Source organism: Dasypus novemcinctus, chromosome 17 (assembly GCF_030445035.2).
Source record: "Dasypus novemcinctus isolate mDasNov1 chromosome 17, mDasNov1.1.hap2, whole genome shotgun sequence".
In the NCBI taxonomy this organism is placed as follows: Eukaryota; Metazoa; Chordata; class Mammalia; order Cingulata; family Dasypodidae; genus Dasypus; species Dasypus novemcinctus.
In genome coordinates this window covers 4844240-4863493 of record NC_080689.1, presented here as the reverse complement: position 1 = coordinate 4863493, position 19254 = coordinate 4844240, and the positions used below count along the sequence as shown (strand labels likewise).

The following is a 19254-nucleotide window of genomic DNA, read 5'->3' as shown; positions in this document are numbered from 1 at the left end:
CAAGAGTTACCTTAGGTGCCGTCCCCGGCGTCCCAGCCGCCCTGGGTTCCGGAAGCCAGCGGCTGCCAGCTGGACAGCACCCACAGGACAGCCAGCCCACCCCCCGTGGGTGCTTCCTGCCTCCAGAGAAGAAGCCTGAGCTGCCCGCAGCCCGTTGGCCTCTGGTCCCCGGTGTGTGCTTTCATCAAAGGCCCCCTGGCCTGGTCGTTTTCACACATGGCTTTTGCTTCATCTCCTTCCCGAGACAGCCGTCACAGACCATGTGACCTTGTGCCTGTGTAAAACAAGGGAGGGGACGCAAATCTGAATTCTAAGACTTCCCAGAAGAAAAACACCACCAGGCAGCACGCGCCTGTGCGGCCACTAGGGCTCCAAAGGCTGGAGACGAGCCCGCGTGGCGCAGCCGGGCTTCCTGGCGGCGGCCCCGAGGCGGGCCTGGGGGCTGGGGGAGCAGAGGGCTTGGGCTGGAAACCTGGGGTGCTGCAGCCCCTTGGGTGGGTCGCGGCCCGAGTCTTCCGGGGAGGCAGCCGGGCTGGCTGTGAAGGCTGCGCGGGGGTGTGGGAGGCTGGTGGGCATTGTGCGGGGACACGGCCGCTGGGTCAGGGCCCCGTGCTCCCTTTTCTCGGCTTGGACCGAAGGGCCCGGTGGTGCTGCCCCACGGGAGTGGCTTGACCAGCATGGGGTGGCCGAGCCGGGCGGGGGCCACCTCCACGTCGCGGCGCCGCTGCCCTGGGGAAGGCCAGCTTGCGGGTCGGGGGTCCAGACACCAGAAAGGGGAGTGGGGGAGGACAGCCGCGCCCTCGCGGGGGGCTGCAGGGAGACGGGCACGCGGGACCCCCGGGGCCCCAGTAACGGCGCTGTCCCTTGTCGCCCCTTCCCCGCAGCGCGCGCAGTCGGAGTCCCTGAGCGACCTGACGGGCACCCCAGAGGAGGAGGACGACGACGGGGACAGGCCACCGGCCACGCTCATTGCGCCCGGGAGCCCTGGCTCCGGGCGGCGGGACCTGGTGCCGGTTTGGGGCGCGGGGCCTGGGGGCACCCAGGCGCGGCGGGCCCGCCTGCGGCACTGCCCCGCGCTCAGCGCCAGCACAGAGGAGGGGGACGCGCCCCCCAGCCGCCCGGCCTCCCCTGAGGCCACCCGGCCCGGGAGAGACGAGGCCCCCCCCGCGGGGTCCCCGCCGCCTCCGCCCGAGGGCGCCCCGCACCCCGAGCCCGGCAGCGAGCCCCGCGGGGAGGAGCCTGGAGGCGCGGACGGGGCTGCGCAGGTGGCCCGTGAGCCGGGGGGCGCTGAGAGCCCCTCTGCCTGCGTCCCTGAGGAGGACACGGCACCCCCCGAGACTGTCGCCACCGCCACCCCGGAGACCTGCCCTGGCCCCGACGGGCGAGACAAGGCTGCCCAGGAGGAGGCGGGCCCGGCCCTGGAGGTGCCCAGCCCAGACGGAGCCGAGAGAGAACCCACAGCCCCCGCCCCGAGCCCGCAGCCCCCCAAGAGCTGCTTGAAGCACAAGGCCCCGTCGGGGGGCGCCGGCCGCAGCGCGTCGCCCACGCCTCCCACCTCGGAGCCACCGCGGGGGGAGCCCGCCCCCTGCTCCCTGGACAGAGAGACCACCCCCCCAGGGGCCCCCAAGGCTGAGCAGGCGCAGTCTCCGCAGGGGGGCCCCGAGCGGAGGGCAGAGCCACGGGGCGGGAAGAAGTTCTCCGTGTCCCCGTGCCGCCTGCGCCCGCCCCTTGGCGGCGTCCACCTGCCGGAAGGCGCCAGCCCCGGGGGTCCCCCGGGCGTCCGGCTGCCCCTCCTCAAGAGCGGCCTGGCCTGGCGGAGCGAGGCCGCCCTCGATGACCTCCAGGGGCTTCCCGAGCCCCAGGACGGGAAGCTGGACCACGGGGACGCGGGCAGCCGGGCCGCGCAGGCCCCCAGGGACCCCGGCCCCGCTGCGCAGGAGCCGCCCCCCGGGGAGGACAGGGGCCCCTTCGCCATCAAACTCCGCTCCACCTCCCTCTCGTTCAAATACAGAGCCGCTCCCTCCGCGGAGCAGAGAGGCGTCAAGAGATACAGCGCCGAGATCAGGCTGGACAAAGCAGGACTGGCTTTGCTCCCCAAAGATGACAAGTGTCCAAGCGGGGCGGCCCCCAGTCCTCGAGGGGCCAGGTCCCCCAGCGACCGGGCCAAGGGCAAGGCCCCGCCCCTGGAGCCGCTCGGCTCCAAGCCACCCCTGCCCAGGAAGCCGCTGCTGCAGGCCCTCACCCTCCCGTGCCCACCCGCGGCCCCCCACGCCGGCCCCGGGGAGCTGGAGCAGGGCGGCGCGCCCACGGACTCCAGGAAGGAGGGCCGGGCGGTGGAGAGAAGGCCGCCCCGAGTCGCGGGTAAGAGTCCCGGGGCACCTGCACAGGGGAAGGGGCTTCGCAGAGGGTGTTGGGGGGCAAGACGGCAGGGAAATCCGCGTTAGCTGGGGCATGTTGCTGGACCCCCACGTGTATCGAAATACTTTGGGGGGGAACCTTGTTGTTAGGGAATTGGGGGGAAAAAAGTCAAAATCCCGCTTAGTAGCAGTGACATCAGGTTTGATTAAGAAGTAGAAGAAAAAAAATAAAACAAGAAAACATAAAAAGAAAATTAAAAGAAGTATGGAGAGCAGAGAAGGGGACACAGAAGTACCAGGAGTTTGAATAAGTACAGAGAAGCCAGGTGCATTGACACAGGATAACAAGGGAAAGGCAAAAACCTGCTTTCCAGCACGTTCCCCGGGAGGAGGTGGACGGTCAGCGGGCCGGCCGCGGCCTCCCCTTTTCCTGTAGGTCCCCAACAAGGCCCCGAGTCCAGGACTTGCCCTGCCCTCCTGAGGGGGGCTCCCCAAGGCCCAGCCGCTTCCCAGTCACTCCCGAAGCACCCCTCAAGACGAGCCTGTGTCCCCGGCCTCCTAGAGGGACACGGAAGGTTCCCTCCCGGGCAGGCTGTCACGGTGCCCCTCGCGTGGAAGGCAGCCCGTAGATTTGCAGAAGGGGGAGGACAGTAACTCTCTGTCCCAACAGGAGCTCGTGCCGCGCTGGGTCAGCGCGAGGGAACCGTGTTTCCAAATGAGACAAGGGATGACCCCTAGATGTCTAACATTTGTCACTTTTTATTCATCGTGTTTTAGATGAAATTGGAAATCGGCTGTAAAGACTCTTTCGTTGCGAGTTTCTTTTATGATTAGAAACCAGCATCCTAGAGAGGGAGTCACCTGGGTGATGAAGACCCTAGAGGGAAATTTTCCAGGGCAAAATTGATCAAAACAGAATTTTCAGGATATTTTCAGGAGCTTGGGCAAGTCCGGAGCCCCGCTCAGGCACTGCCCGGGGAAATCAGAGCTGGTAGCTCTCCCAGGGAAGCTGCAGCTGGACAGAGAAGGCAAAAGGTCCCCCAGGGGGCAAGGGAGCTTGTGCAGAGCCACGCCACGGCAGGCTGAGCCCCGTGGCCTCCCCGCCTCCCTCCTGGGAAGCTGGGGAAAGTGAGGGGGGCAAGCGCTTTGAGTTCCGGGGGGAGCAGGCTGCACCAGGAGGAGGCCTGGGAAACGAGGGCAGTCCCCCTCTGCGAGGGCAGTCCCCCTTGGCCCAGCCGCTGCTGCCACTGCCTTGGGGTCATCGGGAGGAGAGCTTTGGGGGAGGCCCAAGCCTGAGCTGGTGGTCTAGCCTGCGCATTTGCAGGGAGGCGGTGGCGAGGGAAGGGGGCTGCCCCGGGCGCCGAACACCCAACGTCAGCTCCGTTACCGGCCCGGCCTGCGATCACGTACGTCTCCCCAGGGTCCCCTGAATGAATGGACCTAGACACAGGACACTCAGGCTCCTGGAGAGGGAGAAGAGCTAGCGGGCGTGCTTGGGGCGGTCATTATGTATAACTTCCTGCGCCCACGCCAAGAGGCTACATTCGCTGGAAAATACTCGGAATGGTCTGGAGAGAAGCTGTGGCTTTTTACTTTGATTTCAAAAACAGCAGGCAGTATTTACTTATTATCTGCTTTGCTTACAAAGCAGAAGAGAAACCTCTTGTCCATCTGTGTTCATTAACATTGGCTGAGCCACGAAAATAACAGATTTGGATGGAATCTGGCATGAAAGAATACAGGGGGCTTTTGGGGCACGGGCAGCGCTCTTCATCTCAACGCCGAGGGAAGAGGGGAGGACCTGCCCCCGTTCTGTTGGCAGCCGGCCCTCCGGGATGGGCAGTCCTGAGGGGCAGGTGCCAGGACAGGCCGTGGCTGCTGCCTGCTCCACGCCGTACCTCGGGGACCAGGGGCTGCCTCAGACGACCAGAGCCGAATCACAGGGTTCATGCTCTCGGGTCCCTTCAGGGAAGCGCCCTTACCCCTGCCCCAGAGACCAGACCTGTTTGTGGTTTAATTCGTTCTTTTGACTTCTCCTGCTGTCGTCCTCCTTGCTTCCAGATTATCCTGCTGGAGGCATGTCGGTTCGTATAAAACATCCCGAGAGCGAAAGCGCTGGTAACAGTAGGCCTTGTCACCGCCGTTGGTTATCTTGAAATGGCAGGTTCTCTCCCCAGAGCCCCGGGGTGGCCCCCCGTCCCTCCTCCAGGGTGCACGCCATGGAGCTGGGTGACGGGCGCCCCAGAGGGGTGCGAGCCTTAGCCCCAGCGCGCCTGAGCGTCCTGCTCCCCTCCTCCATGCCCGTCGAGTGCCTGCAAAGGATGGAGCAGCCCGCCAGGGTGCTGGAGGGTGTACTGCTGTCTTCCTAGCCAGATGCACGGTGTGCCAGGCAGATGGGGGCGCACGGGGGCGCCAGGTGAGGTCACAGCCTGCCCGGCACCGCGCCGCCGCACAGAGCAGGCCGCTGGCAAAGGGCTCCGCGACCGGCTAATCTGCGAAGAAGGGGTGGGCCCGGGGCCTCAGCCTTGTTCACTGCGCGCGACGCAGAATCCACTCCACGGTCTAAACCCCAGGCTTAGAATTAGCGAGGGGGTAGACAGGCTTTCGTGGAAAAATGATAAAATACAAGAAATAAAAAGAAAAACGGGGCCACAGGTCTACTCTCCTGGGTGATCCCTGTTGACACGCCCTTCTAGTCTTTTCTCTTCCTGGGGATGGGGAGTAGAATTGAGTTCTTGCACAGGTGTGGCTCTGTGGGGGGTAGCTGGACAAATTGCCCTTCTCGGGGGCCTCGTCTGATCCCAGCATCAGCCTCCGGGTAGAGCTCATCGGCTCCCGGCCGTGCTGGTCACAGTGACAGCCCGGGCTCGGAGGCTCCCGGCCTCACCCACGCACGCCTTCGTTCTTTCAACAGCTGCGTACGGTGCCCCTGCTGCCCGCCCAGAGCTCCCCAGAAGAGAGGCAGGTGGCAGGTGGCAGGTGGACACAAAGGGGGAGCTAGACAGATGCCCGTCAGAGATGTGTCCTGGGGGGCCTGACCTCAGAGATGAGCACCCCTCTGCCGTGACGTGGCTATTTCAGATGGGTTCACGTTCGCTTGAGTAGAATGCGGGCTTTCTGTGTCTGTATCTCGTGACTCTCTGCTTCCACCTGCCTTTCTTTTCAGCCCTGCCCTCCCTTTATGGTTCCTTCCTGAGCAGGTGCGGCCAGCGCGGCGGGCAGCCACTTCCCCGGCTCTCCTGCGCCCCTCAAATGGGTGCGTCTTGTCCTGTTTACCCCCCACTGCAGCGAGGTGACGAAGGCAGCACAGAGAGCACATCTGTTGAGGCAGAAAGTTCTGTTGGACGGTGAAATCCCACCTGAGACCCTGTAAGGGTTGTGCTCTCCCAAGCAGGTCCCTGGTCCCACATGCCCCAACACTTTCTCTTACCACCCTGACTTCTGTGTCTCTCTCTCCCTCGGGGGCTGCAGAAGGCAGAGTCTGCGGTGGGTTTATCGATGTATCTTAAGAACGCTCGGTGAATGATGACAACGGAGAGAGCACACATTAAGAACATAGCGCTAAATAGTATGGCAAATGCTTTACACAAGAATTTCCCTATTTTGGTGACGTTAAAACCGAAATGGCCCAAAGGCCCATAGCCTGTGAGCTTCTCCGGTAATTTGGGACCCCCGCAGGCTGGCCGGGGCCCCGCGCTTCTCTGCTAAGTCTCTCGCGGTGGGTCTCAGTGGGGCTGGGGTGCCACCCGTGGACACTGGGCAGCAGCTGGCAGCGTTTGGAGCTGTCACAACTGGGGGAGGGCCGGGTGCTCCTGGAGTCGCGTCCACTGACGCCAGGATGCTGCTACCCCCCCCCCACCGTGCACAGAACACCCCACAACAGAGAGGCATCCAGCCCAGAGCGTCAGCAGCACTGGGCAAAATGGGGTCGTGTGCCCCTCAGTGGCGCGTCATCAAGCGGGGGCACGGGCGGGGGGTGGGAAAGCTGCGGGGTCGTCGTACCCTGTAACAGGAGCCCGACTGGGGGTCAGCGACAGAGGGCAGTGTGGGGGTTCCAGCGGGGCAGGTGCTGGCCATGGGGCCCCAGGCGGGCGCCCCTGCTCCTAGACCCTCTGGGGCCCCGGCACTGGGGGTGCCCCACGCCAAGCAGGTTGTGGCTGCGCTGAAAAGCGAGGCCCACTGCGCCGCGGCGCTTAGCATCTGCCTGGGCGGGAGAAACTTCCCGAGCTGCCCAGGTGCAGGGGCCTTGGGCCTCCGTGGACGAGGGCCCCGTGAGTCCATTTGTTCTCTTGGTGGCCACTGGAGGTGGCTCGCCCTGAAGGACACAGACGCCAGCGCCCCCTGCGACAGCCACGGGGCAGGGACCACCCAGGGTGGCGGCGCTTGGGTTTGGAGATGGTGAGCGCGGGGCTGCGTAGGCCGGGGGAGGCGGGTTCCGGGTCACCGGCCGAGGAACTGAAACGGCTGGGATCTTGAGGTCGGGAGGGGCTGGGTGCAGCAGGGGACCCCAGCAGGGGTGCGTGGCTTCGGGGTCGGGAGGTAAAAGGAGGGTCAGGACGGCTTGGCCCCGGGTGGCCTCGGGCTGGTGGCTGGGAAAGAAAGAGGCCCTGACTCTGCATGGGGAAACCGAGGCAGGAGGGGCTCAGGGTGGGGCGGGGGAGGCGGACAGAGCAGGCAGGTGGGTATCGGGGCCCAGCGTACGAGGGGCGCAGAGGCTCAGGGAGGGGCGGCCTCAGTCCAGGGGCCCTGCTGCCCGGCCCAGCCTCCTGCCTGCTGGAAGCAGCTTGCTGCAAGTTCACCTCGCCGCCCCGGGTGGCCAGGGGCCGCGACTCTTCTCCTTTGTCGCCGTCAAAGCCCAGAGGAAACGAAGGGGTTTTTTGGCTTTTATTTTTTTATCGAAGCATAGTATATGCTAGGGACGTGTGCGGGTCACGTGCGTGCCCTGAACTGTTGCAGGCTGAGCGCGGCAGGCTGAGGCCAGCACCAGAGGCCCCGAGCCCCTGCCATGGGCTCAGCAGCGCCTTCCCGCCAAGCACTGTGGCCCTGGGGGGCGGTCGGGAAGCCCCCTATCCCCTGCAGGAGCAGCGCCACGGGGAACAGATCAATCCCCGGCAGTGTGGGGCCAGCACCCACCGCGGCCCGGCTCCCAGCGGGCACTCCCAGGCGCCAGGGGAGAAGGAGGTGCTCGGTGGAACCAGGGCTGGCCCGCCGCGGCCCCGGGGAGGGAGCGCGCCCCAGGGAAGGCCCCTCTTGCGCCCTCTCGGAATGCTCCCCTGGCTGCGAGAAAGGCCCGAGTCCTGCCCCAAGGCCCCCTCCTGGCCCACAGGGGACAACCAGGCTTTTGCCAGCCTTGAATGATCAGGAGCTGTGCAAGCCGAGATTGACTGTAGATCAGTAAAAAAAAACGAAAAAATGACCCTTTCCTTCTTCATGCAGGAAAGTTGCCATAAAGAGCCCTGCAGAGGGGCCCAGTGCCTGTCTCTGACTGGTCCTGGCAGAGGACAGGGAGAGGAGAGGTGGCAGGAGACCGCCGCTGTGCTTGTTGAAGCGTGGCGGCACGGTTGCCTGCTCTGGCTTCAGCTACGTGTGACAAATGGTGACAGTGCAGCTGCTTTCAGCCCAAGACCATTAAAGAAAATCTCAGGCTCCACCTTGCCCAGAGACGGTTTTGCGGAGCTGGAACAGTGCTGCTGGCAGGTGCTTTTAGACGACAGCATGTGGGGGAGTGGCTGGGAGGAGGGTGCTAAAGATCAGCTCAGCCTGCTGGGTGGGAAACATTTGACTCCTGCAGGCTTTTCTCTACTCTCCAAGTTGGTCCAACGTGCAGCTGGACTTTCAGAGTGAGGAAAACTTTTTCTGAGAGGGAAAAGATTCTAAAAAAATTGGATGCCCTAAAATGACAGCATGGACCCCATTTTCAAGAGGGGCGGGTGTCTGCTCTCCAGCGGCGTGCTAGCTTAGAGCAGAGCGTCTAACCCAAGCCCTGCTGTCTCGGCCAGTGGTGACGTCTGCGTTCAGAGGCCCTTGCCCCTCGCTGAAGGCCGCGCTCTTGGCAGGCCCCAGCACCCAGGCCACAGCCCTATCGTGTGTGCCATTTGGGGTGCAATCCCTCGTTAGCACCCCGGCCTCATCGCCTCAGCTGTGTGTTTAAAGTAGTTTTTTTTGAATGAAGGAAATAGTACCTTACGGGTTGGACTTTAGTAGGCACCAAAAAAGAACAAATGCACTAGAGATTAGATGCCCCTGTCCCACAAAAGGGTGACTGAGCATCTCGAGACATGGTTTACCGTGGAGGAGTTTCTGGTTGGGCCGTAATGGGAAGAGTGCTGCCCAACGTGGGTCCAGAAACATGGCGCCTTCCTTCCTCATTGCGCTTAGGCTCTGTGCGGGAGGGTATATATATATATTTTTTCTCTCTCTATTTTTTTTATAAATATTACATTCAAAAAATGTAAGCGGTCCCCACATACCCCCACCCGCCTCACCCCACTGCTCCCACATCAGCAACCTCCCCACCATCGCGGGACAGCCACTGCACTTGGACCCACCCCTGAGCCCCGCTGTAGCACATGGACAACAGTCCACGCTGCAGTCCACACTCTCCCCCCAGCCCACCCAGGGGGCCACGGCAGGACACACAGTGTCCAGCATCCGTCCCTGCAGCACCACCCAGGACAACTCCAAGTCCTGAAAATGCCCCCACATCACCTCTCTTCTTCCCTCTCCCTGTCCTCAGCAGCTACCATGGCCACTCTCTCCACATCAGTGCTACAGCTTCTTCCATTACTAGTCACAATAGTTCTATAGTAGAATATCAGTAAGTCCACTCTAGTCCATACCCTATTTCTCCATCCTGTGGACCCTGGGATGGTGATGTCCACTCCACCTCTATATCGAGAGGGGGCTTAGATCCCACGTGGATGCTGGATGCAGTTCTCCTGCTTGCAGTTACAGGCACTCTCTCTTCCCTGGTGTGTGGTTGACCTTCTTCACCTCCCTGCTAGCTGGCCGGGGTAAGTCCAATAATCCAGAGGGTAGGAGTCGCAAGTCTGCTGAGGCTCAGAGCCTGGCTGTCACATGAGCTGGGAGGCTATTTTAAGAGTGCTAGATGGGCCAGAAAAGCTGAAGTCTCCTGGGAAGATGGATGAAAACGGGGCCACCAGCTTGGGCAACGTGTCGCTGTAGTCCAGCCCGCCTGCCGGGGCTGTCCCGGGCCCCAGCCCCCGTAACGACAGCGCGCGGGACCTGGAGGATGCCGAATGTCCAAGAAGCGAATGACCTCGTGGGGCTGGCCGTCAGAAGAGCCAGCGCACAGCATTTGCAGGCAGGCTGCCCGGCCGGTTGCAGACCCCCATCCTTAGAGACCCTGTGGGAGGCTGTCCCATGGTGTGTCCTTGTCACAGCAGAGCACAGCTGCTAGTTCACAAAGCTGACAGCTCACCACTCTCCAGCACATCCGCAGGAAAGCATGGCTGCAATTGCAGCGGGTCACATTGTGGGCCACGCTGCGCCGAGCCCTTGCCCTGGGTTATCTCCCTGAATCTTCACGGTCACACTGAGATGTAGGCACTGCTCTTGTCCTCGCTGGGCGATGAAATTGAGTCACAGAAAGGTCCTGGATTTTGACCCAAAGCACCTGTAGCCCAAGAAAAGGCCAGGCCTTGACCCCAAGCTGCAGGACGCGAGCCCGTCCTCAGCTGCCCCAGTGCCCTGCGTGCCTCAGCAGCGCAGCCCACGGAACCTGAGAGAAGGCGCTCTTGGAGATTAATGCATGGACAATATGCTTTTCAAAATAAACCCTTGAGGCCGGGCAGCATGTTAGAAAGAAGGCTACAACCTGGGGAAGAGCAAACTTACAAACTGCTCGCTCCTCTGGCCGCCTCCTTTGAAGGAGTCATTTCCTTCAATAACAACAACAGCAAAATCACTTTTGCTGATCAGAAGTTGTTTCGCCTGAGATTCGGTTTCTTAGGGTGACCGCCGTGGCTGTTCCAGCTTCACGCGTGGAGAGCGGGGCGCCTTCCTCGGTTTCTCTCTACGTAAGCGGTGTCTCGGCTGAAACCCGCAGCCTCTCTTCTCTGAGCAGTGGTGTTCTGGGCAGCCAGTCTCTTCCAGACCCCCAGGGAGGGGACCACGTGGAAACGGACGCCCTGCTGCTGGCCTCCTGGCTGTGAGGGGAGCTCGGGCTGGTCATTGCAAACTCGGGCACACGTGCCGGCCCAAACCTGTTGTCAGGGGAGAAATTGAGGTGCCAGAACCTTCACCCAAATCCCCCCTCCCCAGGAGGTGAAGGTTGTGTGGGTGTCTGGGCCGGGAGAGGTAAACTAAGAACTCGGTTCAGCTCAGTTGATGTGTGCGCACGCAAAGGCTGCCCCGCAGATGGGTGACCCCAGCCTGGGGTGGAATTCTGCCTGCAGGCTCTCGATGCAGGCAAAGAACACTTGCCTCTGGCCAAGCTGACCCTAGCTGCATTGCTTTCAAGTCAGCAGTTCTGCAAAGTAGAACATGATTTGCCTGGGGTCCCCTGAGATGTTGCTTTTGGGGTGGTCCTCGGGAGAGCAGGCAGAGCCTGGACCCCCTGCGGCCCCCAGCCCGCCTCCTGGGCCTGCACGCTCTGCCTTCCTGGGAACACCGTATGTGCCCATGCCCCGTCTGACCCGCTCCACCGAGCTTTAACCTGCTCTCTCGACTCCTGTGCGGCCATCCACACGTGTGGCAAGATGATCGAGGCAGAGCTGTGGGGTCTCCTCCTTGGGCACCAGCCGCCCCTGCCGAGCCGCACGGAGTTGGGGAAGCCAGAACCCTCCAGAGAGGCTGGAACTAATTGGGCATTTAACAGGCTAAATGTTCTAGAGGCTAAACTGTTGCCTCTAATTTAAACCCACGATGGAAATTTTCTCTTAGTGTACACTTGGTCTTGACAGGATTTTTCAGAATATTTGCTTGAGTGAGGCAATGAATTTAAACTCATGGCGAAATCCCTCTCTCCAAAATACACTCGGTGTGGCGAGGGCCCCTGCCTGCTCGGCAGGACTGGCCGGCACAGCGGGCGGGCACCCAGAAGGCACCTCGACTCAGGCGGGGAGCAGAGGGCCTGGTACTGGGAGGAGAGACCAAAAGCAATGCTTTAAAGAAAAGGTGACAAACCGTGAAGACAGAGACTCTGAGGGGCCACGTGCACTCGTGGTGAGCACGGGGGACGAGAAGTACAGTGGTTCTGTAACACACAGCCACCAGCAACCTCCGTCACCAGGTATATCTGTTGCCATGATGACACAGGGCCTGAGACGTGACATCACATCGTAGATGAGCTAATATCAGCGCAGCCCCTGCTACGTAGTCAGGGGCATATGCCGGAGGCGTAGATGGCCAGCCAACAAATACATCCTGACCCAAACGCGGATGTGAAAGAATTAGGGGAGAAAGCACGTGTCCAGCAGGGGTGACCAGACAGCCCTCCTGGGGGAGGCACCTTGGTAGAAAGCAAGGAAGTTTCCAGGTGGGCGACCTTGTCACTTCACCCTGGTGGGGCCACAGCCTCCCTTCCGGCCGCCCAGTCTCTCGCGCGCCTCCCCATCTTACTCTCCACACGACCTCCCGGTGTGGGTCCCCATTACGGCAGGAGAAAGGCAGAGGAGACCCTTCCCCCGTGGCCCCCTGCCCGCTCGTTCTGCTCCGCCCCCCCCCCCCCCCCCCCCCGGGAGGCTTTGCCTTACTCCTCCTTCCAGCCTGGAAAGTTTGTTTTCTTTCTCCATGTCCCAGCAGCCTGAGGCACCCCCGCCTCCCACCAGCAGAGTCGGGCCCTGGGTCCCTGGGTCCGCAGCACTCTATTTGAGTGTTTTCCAGCCTGTTTCAGTGGTCTGTATCGGGTCTTCCCCACTGGACTTTGAGCTTTTTGAAGCAGCAGGCAATTGGTTGTTTATTTTTCCACCTCAGCGTTGAACGCAGTCCATGCCCACAGCCAACACCGGTCGAGTGAATGAGTGAACGAGTGAATTTCTGGGTGGAGGGGCTGGGCACTGGCTGGGAACAGAAAGCGGGGCTGGGCTGTGCATTTGGAAGTGAGTGGAGTAAATCCCAATGTTGGAACAGGAGAGTGGAAGAGGGAGGGCTTTGGGCAAGAAGAGGTGAAGGCTGAGGGAAGGGAGTGGGAGCACTTCCTGTTTAGAGCCAGGGCCAGAGAGAGGATTGGGGAGCACTTCCTGTTTAGAGCCAGGGCCCGGGGAAGAGCTCCAGAGGCCGGGGGAGGCCAGGCCAGCATGGGCAGCCCCCTGGGTGGGCGCTCCGGAGCGGCGCGGTAGGCTGAGAACCGGGGAGGACCGTGGGATTTGCGGTCCGTGGGATTTGCGGTCCGTGGTTGGGAGGCGGAGCGCGGAGCTCCTCTGGGGGCTGCTGAGGAGCCAGTGGAAGGCACCAGGCAGAGCTGTGTGAGTTGAGGGCGGGCAGAAGTGACCACCGGGATTCAGGGCAGGGGGCAAGGCCCCGTGGAGACGTGTTTTTCTGCAGGCCGTGGGAGAACCAAGCCTTTCGTAAAGTAGCGAGAAGGAAGCAGCGGCAGGGAGAGGGAAGAGGCAGCAGGGCACAAGGAATGAGCCAAAGCGGTGGAGCAAGGTTGCAGCTGGGTGGAGATGCTGGGGACAGCCAGGAGGAAAGTGGGAGCCGCTCTGGAGCCGCCAGGTCGGGGAGACTGTGTGCCAAGCTGAGGGCCTGTCACGGCCGTGGGCGGGAGACTGCAGCAGGCCAAGCACCGGCTTCTGCCCCTGCCCCTCCTCGGTGGCCTGGGCACAGAGAGAAGAGGACCCTGGGTTGAATTGGAGACAAGCAGAAACACGGAGAACAATCTCCTCCAGACACCGGGCAGACACCGGGGTGAGGCGCAGAGAACGGTGACGCCGCATTACTAACTCGTCCGGGCGTCCTCGCCTGCTGTGTGCACCTGGCTGAAAAGGTGCGCTGTGGAGAAGGGAGTGGGCATCCCGAGGGAACAGGCACGGGCGGGGTCCGGGGTTTGGGGAGATAAGCACCTGTCTTGGTTTTGCACAGCGGCAGGCTTGTGGGAAACCTCTGGCTTCGCTGTACCTTTCGTGTACCCGTAAGAAGCCACTTAATTTTTAATCCATAGGTTTCCTTGAACAGTGAAGCTCATTTCTTTTTCTGTCTATCAAGGTAATAAATCCTTTTCACAGAAAATATGAAAACACGGAAGAGATGCAAAGTGAGAGGGGGATGGACCCACGGTTTTACCACCCAAGACAAGTGCCCCCATTGCGGAAGCAGGTTCACTGAGATGTGGTTTCTGACGCCTTGGCTCTTTTCTCTTAACACTAAAGAAAACAACCTGCCTAGTTAGGGCAGCCCTGCCACAAAGGGAGGCCCTTCAAAGAGAACAATTGTGTGTTGACAGCTTCCAAGCCTGCCAGGAATCAAATAGCAGGGACTGGTCCAAAATGACCGATTATGTTAAAGAAATCTTATCTACTTATCTCAGCCAGAAAGGCTCCTCTGGGAGGAAGCTGGCTTTCAAATTCACACTGACCTCCCAAGGGCAGGTGGCTCAGACTCGGGGCATGGGGGCATATGACCTCTCCGGTGCACTTCTGGGCATCTTTAAATGACAGAGTGCAGCCCCCTAAAGAAGTCATCGCCTCACCAGGGGGGCCACCCCCCTCCCCACCGTACAGTGTGGGAAGCGGGAGGCGGATGCCAAGAGCACTTTTTTTTTTGCATGAACTGTTTTATTTGCTATAGCTAAATGGCTATTCTTATAAAATAAAAAAAACATTGTTTCAGTAAAAGATGTAGAAATCTGCTTTCAACATTGTTAATAGAAAATCAAAGAATTTCAGTGCATTTAAGTAATTTTTTTGTTTTATTTTACAGTAATTTGTTTTTACTATATATATATTTTTTCTCTGTTTATTTGTTTAATGTTACATTCAAAAAATATGAGGTCCCCATATGCCCCCACCCCCCTCACCCCTGACGTACCCGTGTGCCTTTACCCACAGAAAAGGGGCCGTCGCCCGTGGCAGCGGGGCCTGGAGCTGACTGCCAGCCCATGCCGGCCTGGGTCACCATCGCGCGGCAGAAGCGTCGGGGCGCCCCGGACCAGCCCCCCAGCCAGGAAGACAGGCCTGGGGCGCGGAGCCTCAAGTCCGAGACGGGGAAGCAGGCCAAGGCCCCGGAGAGAGCGCAGGTGCTGGGAGCACACCCTGCTGTTCCCACGGGGGCAGGGGGCAGGAGGCGGGGGCCATCCCGTCGTGGCTGCCACGGGCTTCGGGGTCCGGGGAGCGAAGCGCACGACTGACCGCGTGGCGCCCCCGTGAGCAGCCTGCCCCGGGCGAGCGCGGGTCCTGGGCGGTGGGTGAGGCCCGCCCTGCCTGCGGCCTCCCGGGCCCCGCGGCGCCCGGCCAGGCAGTGAGGCCCCCGGGGGGACACAGCCCCGCGCCGCCCCGGCCTGGCTCCCTGCTCGGCGGCCAGCGAGCGCTGCCCTGGTGGCCACGCCGGCCGCTGCCGGGGCTCCCTTCCTGGAAGCGGGGCTCACCTTCTCCCCTGATGGCGGCCTGCTCACGCCCCGCTGTGCTGCGGGCAGGCCAGACCCGCAGCTTTGGCGGCGGGACGAGTCCACGCGTGTGGCCAAGTGAGCCCGCGGCCCCCCCCAGGGCCCCCTCCCCTTCATTTTCCCCAGAACCTCAAACCAGGGCTTCAAAACCCCACACAGGCCCCCGGAAATTAGAAATCCTAACCAGCGACCCCCAGTTTGGGGTGTCATTGATCATGGGTGACATATCTTTCTCCAAGTCATTCCAAGTACAGCTCACCTGGCTTTTGGAGTGGGGCCGAGGCCAGGGAGGGGGACAGAAAGACGCCAGGGCGAGTGTGGGCTGCCGTCGAGGCCAGCACTGGCCGAGCTCCCGTGCGCGCGGGGCCTGCACGGGGCGCTGACCCGCCAGGGCTCTCCAAAGAGAGCAGCAGGCTGCCCGGCTTGGGCGGGGAACCGCGGGCCAGCTCGCGCGGCGCTTGCCCCTAGACGTGGCTTCCTTCTGTCCCGGCAGGAGTCCACGAAGCAGGCCGACTTCGTCCGCAGCAAGTCTTTCCTGATAGTCCCCGCCAAGCCCGCCACGGAACGGAAGGAGGGGACCACGTTCCACCTCAAAGAGGGGCTGCAGCGAGGACTCTCGTTGTCCCATCAGAACCTGGGTGCGAAACGTGCAAACGCGATCCCACGCTCCGGCACGGGCGTCTGGGCTGGCGCTCGCAGCTGGGTTTCCAAAGTCGCCCTGGCCTTCCCGCGTGGCTGGGACCGTTGGCGCTGCGCTCCAGCCTCCTGCCCTCGTAAATGGCCCAGCCTCTGCCTGGGGCCCTTTGACGGGCTGCCGCGTTAGCAAGACTCACGTCTGAGAGCGCGGTTACGACCGCGATGCGTGTGTTAGAGAAATGCGCGGGGCTCCGGCGAAACCCGCTCGTTTCTCACGCGTCCGTGTGTTTTGCTCTCCTTGCAGCGGCTCAGTCCGCCGCGATGACGGAGAAGGAGCTGAGTCAGCTGAAGAGGGCCAGTTACGCCAGTGCGGACCAGCCCTCCTGGATGGAGCTGGCTAGGAAGAAGGCCCAGGCGTGGAGTGACATGCCTCAGATCATAAAATAGGCCGCCGGCGCGCTGGGAGCGGGCGTCCACCACCCTGACGGGCCCCTTGGGTAGAAACTGTCGGTCAACCGTGGTAAGCAAGCTCGGAGACTCGTGGGGGAGAGAGCCTGGAGGAGACCGGGGCACCGGGCAGAGCGAGGACGACAGACACGCAGCCGTGCCTGGAGGAGGGGGTTCTTGAGCCCCGAGACGAGAGTGTGGGTCCTGCAAATGCCCTTGACACCGAGGACTGGGCGAGGAGGAGGATGGAGCAGAGTGCGGGCGAGCGCCCGGGCGGCGGCTGTGGCCAGCGGGGAGCCAGGCCCAGACCCCGGGCTGTGCTGCCCTGGGGAGCACGCGGCCTCCCTGGCCCCCGGCTGGCCTGGGGCTCAGTCTTCTTTCCTGTTAGGACCGGGAATGCCACCTGTGCTGAAGCAGGGACGCCATTTCCAAATGCACCTGCTGTCCTGGCGACGGCCTTGTGGAGAAGCAGCCGAAGGAATGTGGACACGAGTCAAGATAATTTTTATACCGGTTTTCCACTCGGCACCTGTGTCCTCAGCCTTTGCACAATGCATTGCCTGTTCAATAAAAGAGTGCAACGTAGCTTCTGTCCTATGGTCTACACTGTTTCTACTCCCACTTGCAGACTGCCCCCTAACACATGAGTTAAATACAAAGGTACAGGGGTTCATTTAACAGACACCTGGTTTAAAATCCCAGTTGGGTTGACTTGGGAGTTTGGGGAGATTTTTTTTTTTTCCAATGAAATGTTGACATTCAGTTTGGAAGTCAGAAGATAAAGCAGGGTGTCTCTTCTCTTAGTATATTTGGTACATTATGTTATCCTAAAAAGTTGTAGATCTTCAGCATTTACTAATCGAACTTGCATGTGGGTTTACACTGCATTAGGCAAGATGGCCCATGGAGGCAGAATACAGAGAAGCTAGGCAGGGAAAGAGCGGGTATTTGGGATCACGTAATTTGATTTTAGATACCCTAAGGTCTGTTATTTTTATCGTACTTTCATCTTGAATAATTCTTTTTCTAGCTTTTAGAACTACACAACTAGAGAAGTCCACCTTTCTTGAGCTCAAAATACAGAATGGTATAATGAAACATACCATCTGACAGCTTTTCACCCCTGACCCTACAAAGTTCTGGGATAGCTTTTTTATTCTTTCAACCAAATTGTTTATGAATTGCGTTCTCTCAGAACACAACACAGAATTCCATGGTGACGGTGCACTAAACAAGGACTCCATCCACCCAGCCTTGCTCCAAAAGCTTAGGCACAAAGAGTTTTTACTGCAAAACAGCCATTGGCTCCTGTTACCCCATACCCGTCCCCTCGCCAGCAGAGCACTTCAGATGAACTGCTTAGAGGTGATGTATTTCCCTGAAACGTACAAGTGTTGTGTTCGGTTTGCTTCCAGGACTTGGCGTGTGGGAAGTGAGGAGAGTGCAGGGGCTTGGGCCCCTGGGAGACACTGAGGGGCCCCGCAGCAGCCCCCTGGGGTGATTGTGACCCTCCTGCTTCATGAGGAGCCCAGGCAGGGGCTGCTGTTTGGGGAGGGGCGGGGGTCTGGAGTGAGCAGGGAGATGGGACAATCCTGCAAGGAGTGGCAGCCAAAGTCTTCCTGAGGAGACGGAACAACGGAACAATGGCTGAGCTGCCCCTGCGTGCCAGGCACCGCTCTGACCGCTTCCTGTCTGTTCCTGATGACGCCTCGGCCTGCCTTTGGGGTGAGCACGTGTCCCTTGAATTATGAATAGATACTGGGAAACCCCTGGCGCACCGAGGTGAAGTCACCTGGCCGAGGTCCCACAGCAGGTAAGCCTCTGCTTTTTATTTTTTTTAAAGATTTATTTATTTACTTCTCTCCCCTTCTCCCCCCCGCCCTGGTTGTCTGTTCTCTGTGTCTATTTGCTGCGTCATCTTCTTTGTCTGCTTCTGTTGTCAGCGGCACGGGAATCTGTGTCTCTCTTTGTTGCGTCATCTTGCTGCGTCAGCCTCCGTGTGTGTGGTGTCATTCCTGGGCAGGCTGCACTTTCTTTCATGCTGGGCAGCTCTCCTTACAGGGTGCACTCCTGGCATGTGGGGCTCCCCTATGCGGGGGACACCCCTGCATGGCACGGCACTCCTTGCGCGCATCAGCACTGCGCGTGGGCCAGCTCCACACGAAGCCCCTGCTTTTAAATAAACTCGATGCCTGTGTCCGTGCAGAGGGGAGTCATTGCCCCCAGAGATTGAACACAGGCCTGGAAGCAGTGTGGTCAGCCCCGAGGACAAGCGCGCCGCAGGGTGGTCCTTGGGAGCGGTCTCTCCCCCACCCCCGCTTCGATTCTCTGTAAGGTCTGGCAAGGGTGCGAGGGCTTTATTTTTTTTAATAATCCCCCCCCTTGTTGTTTGCACTCGTTGTCTGCTCTCTCTGTCCCTTCGCTGTGTGTTCTTCTGTGTCTGCTGCTTGTCTTTTCTTCTCGTCTTTCTCTCTAAGAGTCACTGGGAACGCATCCCGGGACCTCTGGTGTTGCTTGAGCCACCTCAGCTCCCTGGTCCGCTGTACCTCTCACTGTCTCTCCTCTGCGGCTCTCTTTGTTGTGTCATCTTGCTGTGACAGCTGTCCGCAGTGCGGGCCGTCAACTTGCCATGGGGCTAGCCAGCTCGCCCTTACCAGGAGGCCCTGGGAATCGAACCCTGTGCCTCCTTACGGGAGACAGGAGCCCAATCACTTGAGCCACATCCGCTTCCCAGTGCTGGGGCTTGTAAGTTCTGTGAGTTTAGTCGTGAGCCCCTGGCCGACCCCTGTGGTGTTTCTGTTCATTCCTGCACTTCGTTCAAAGCTCCTGTGCCTGGCCCTGGACCAGGGACCTGGGGGCATCTTGACACTAAGCCGGTGAGCAGGCCAACCTCACGGTGCAGGCATGCTGGGTGGGGGCACGCGAAGTAAATCCACACGAGCACAACTTGGGAAAATAGCACAAGTACAACGATGAGCCTAAAATACAGGGACTTGGTTGTGACAGAAGAGCCACTTGAACTTGGGTGGCTAAGGGATCCAGCCCACCAGGCACAGGTGCTGGTTCTGCAAAGGCCCGGAGGTGGGATTGTGATGAACCAGGGGAGGAAACTGGCCGGGCCAGTCGTGGGAGGCCCCGGCAGGCCATGTGGGAGACAGATTCTTTCCTAAGTGCCTAGGGAAGTCAGCGAAGAAGATGGCTGTGCTGATGGGTGAGGACGGCTGTGTGGAGAGCCGGCAGAAGCAGGGAGCT

The 19254-nt window shown here is 60.6% G+C and overlaps 1 protein-coding gene across 2 annotated transcripts in view; it reads left to right on the top strand.

Annotated features, from left to right (window-relative positions):
- Positions 1-16587, top strand: part of CRACDL (CRACD like) — a 119451-nt gene extending 102864 nt beyond the window's left edge. For both annotated transcript variants that reach the window (XM_071208730.1, XM_071208731.1), the window contains exons 7-10: positions 885-2361; positions 14366-14553; positions 15413-15557; positions 15860-16587. In XM_071208730.1, coding sequence (XP_071064831.1) covers positions 885-2361; positions 14366-14553; positions 15413-15557; positions 15860-16002 — 1953 coding nt within the window. In that variant the 3' untranslated portion in view covers positions 16003-16587. The remainder of the gene's footprint in view (positions 1-884; positions 2362-14365; positions 14554-15412; positions 15558-15859) is intronic.
- Positions 16588-19254: the final 2667 nt, after the last annotated feature.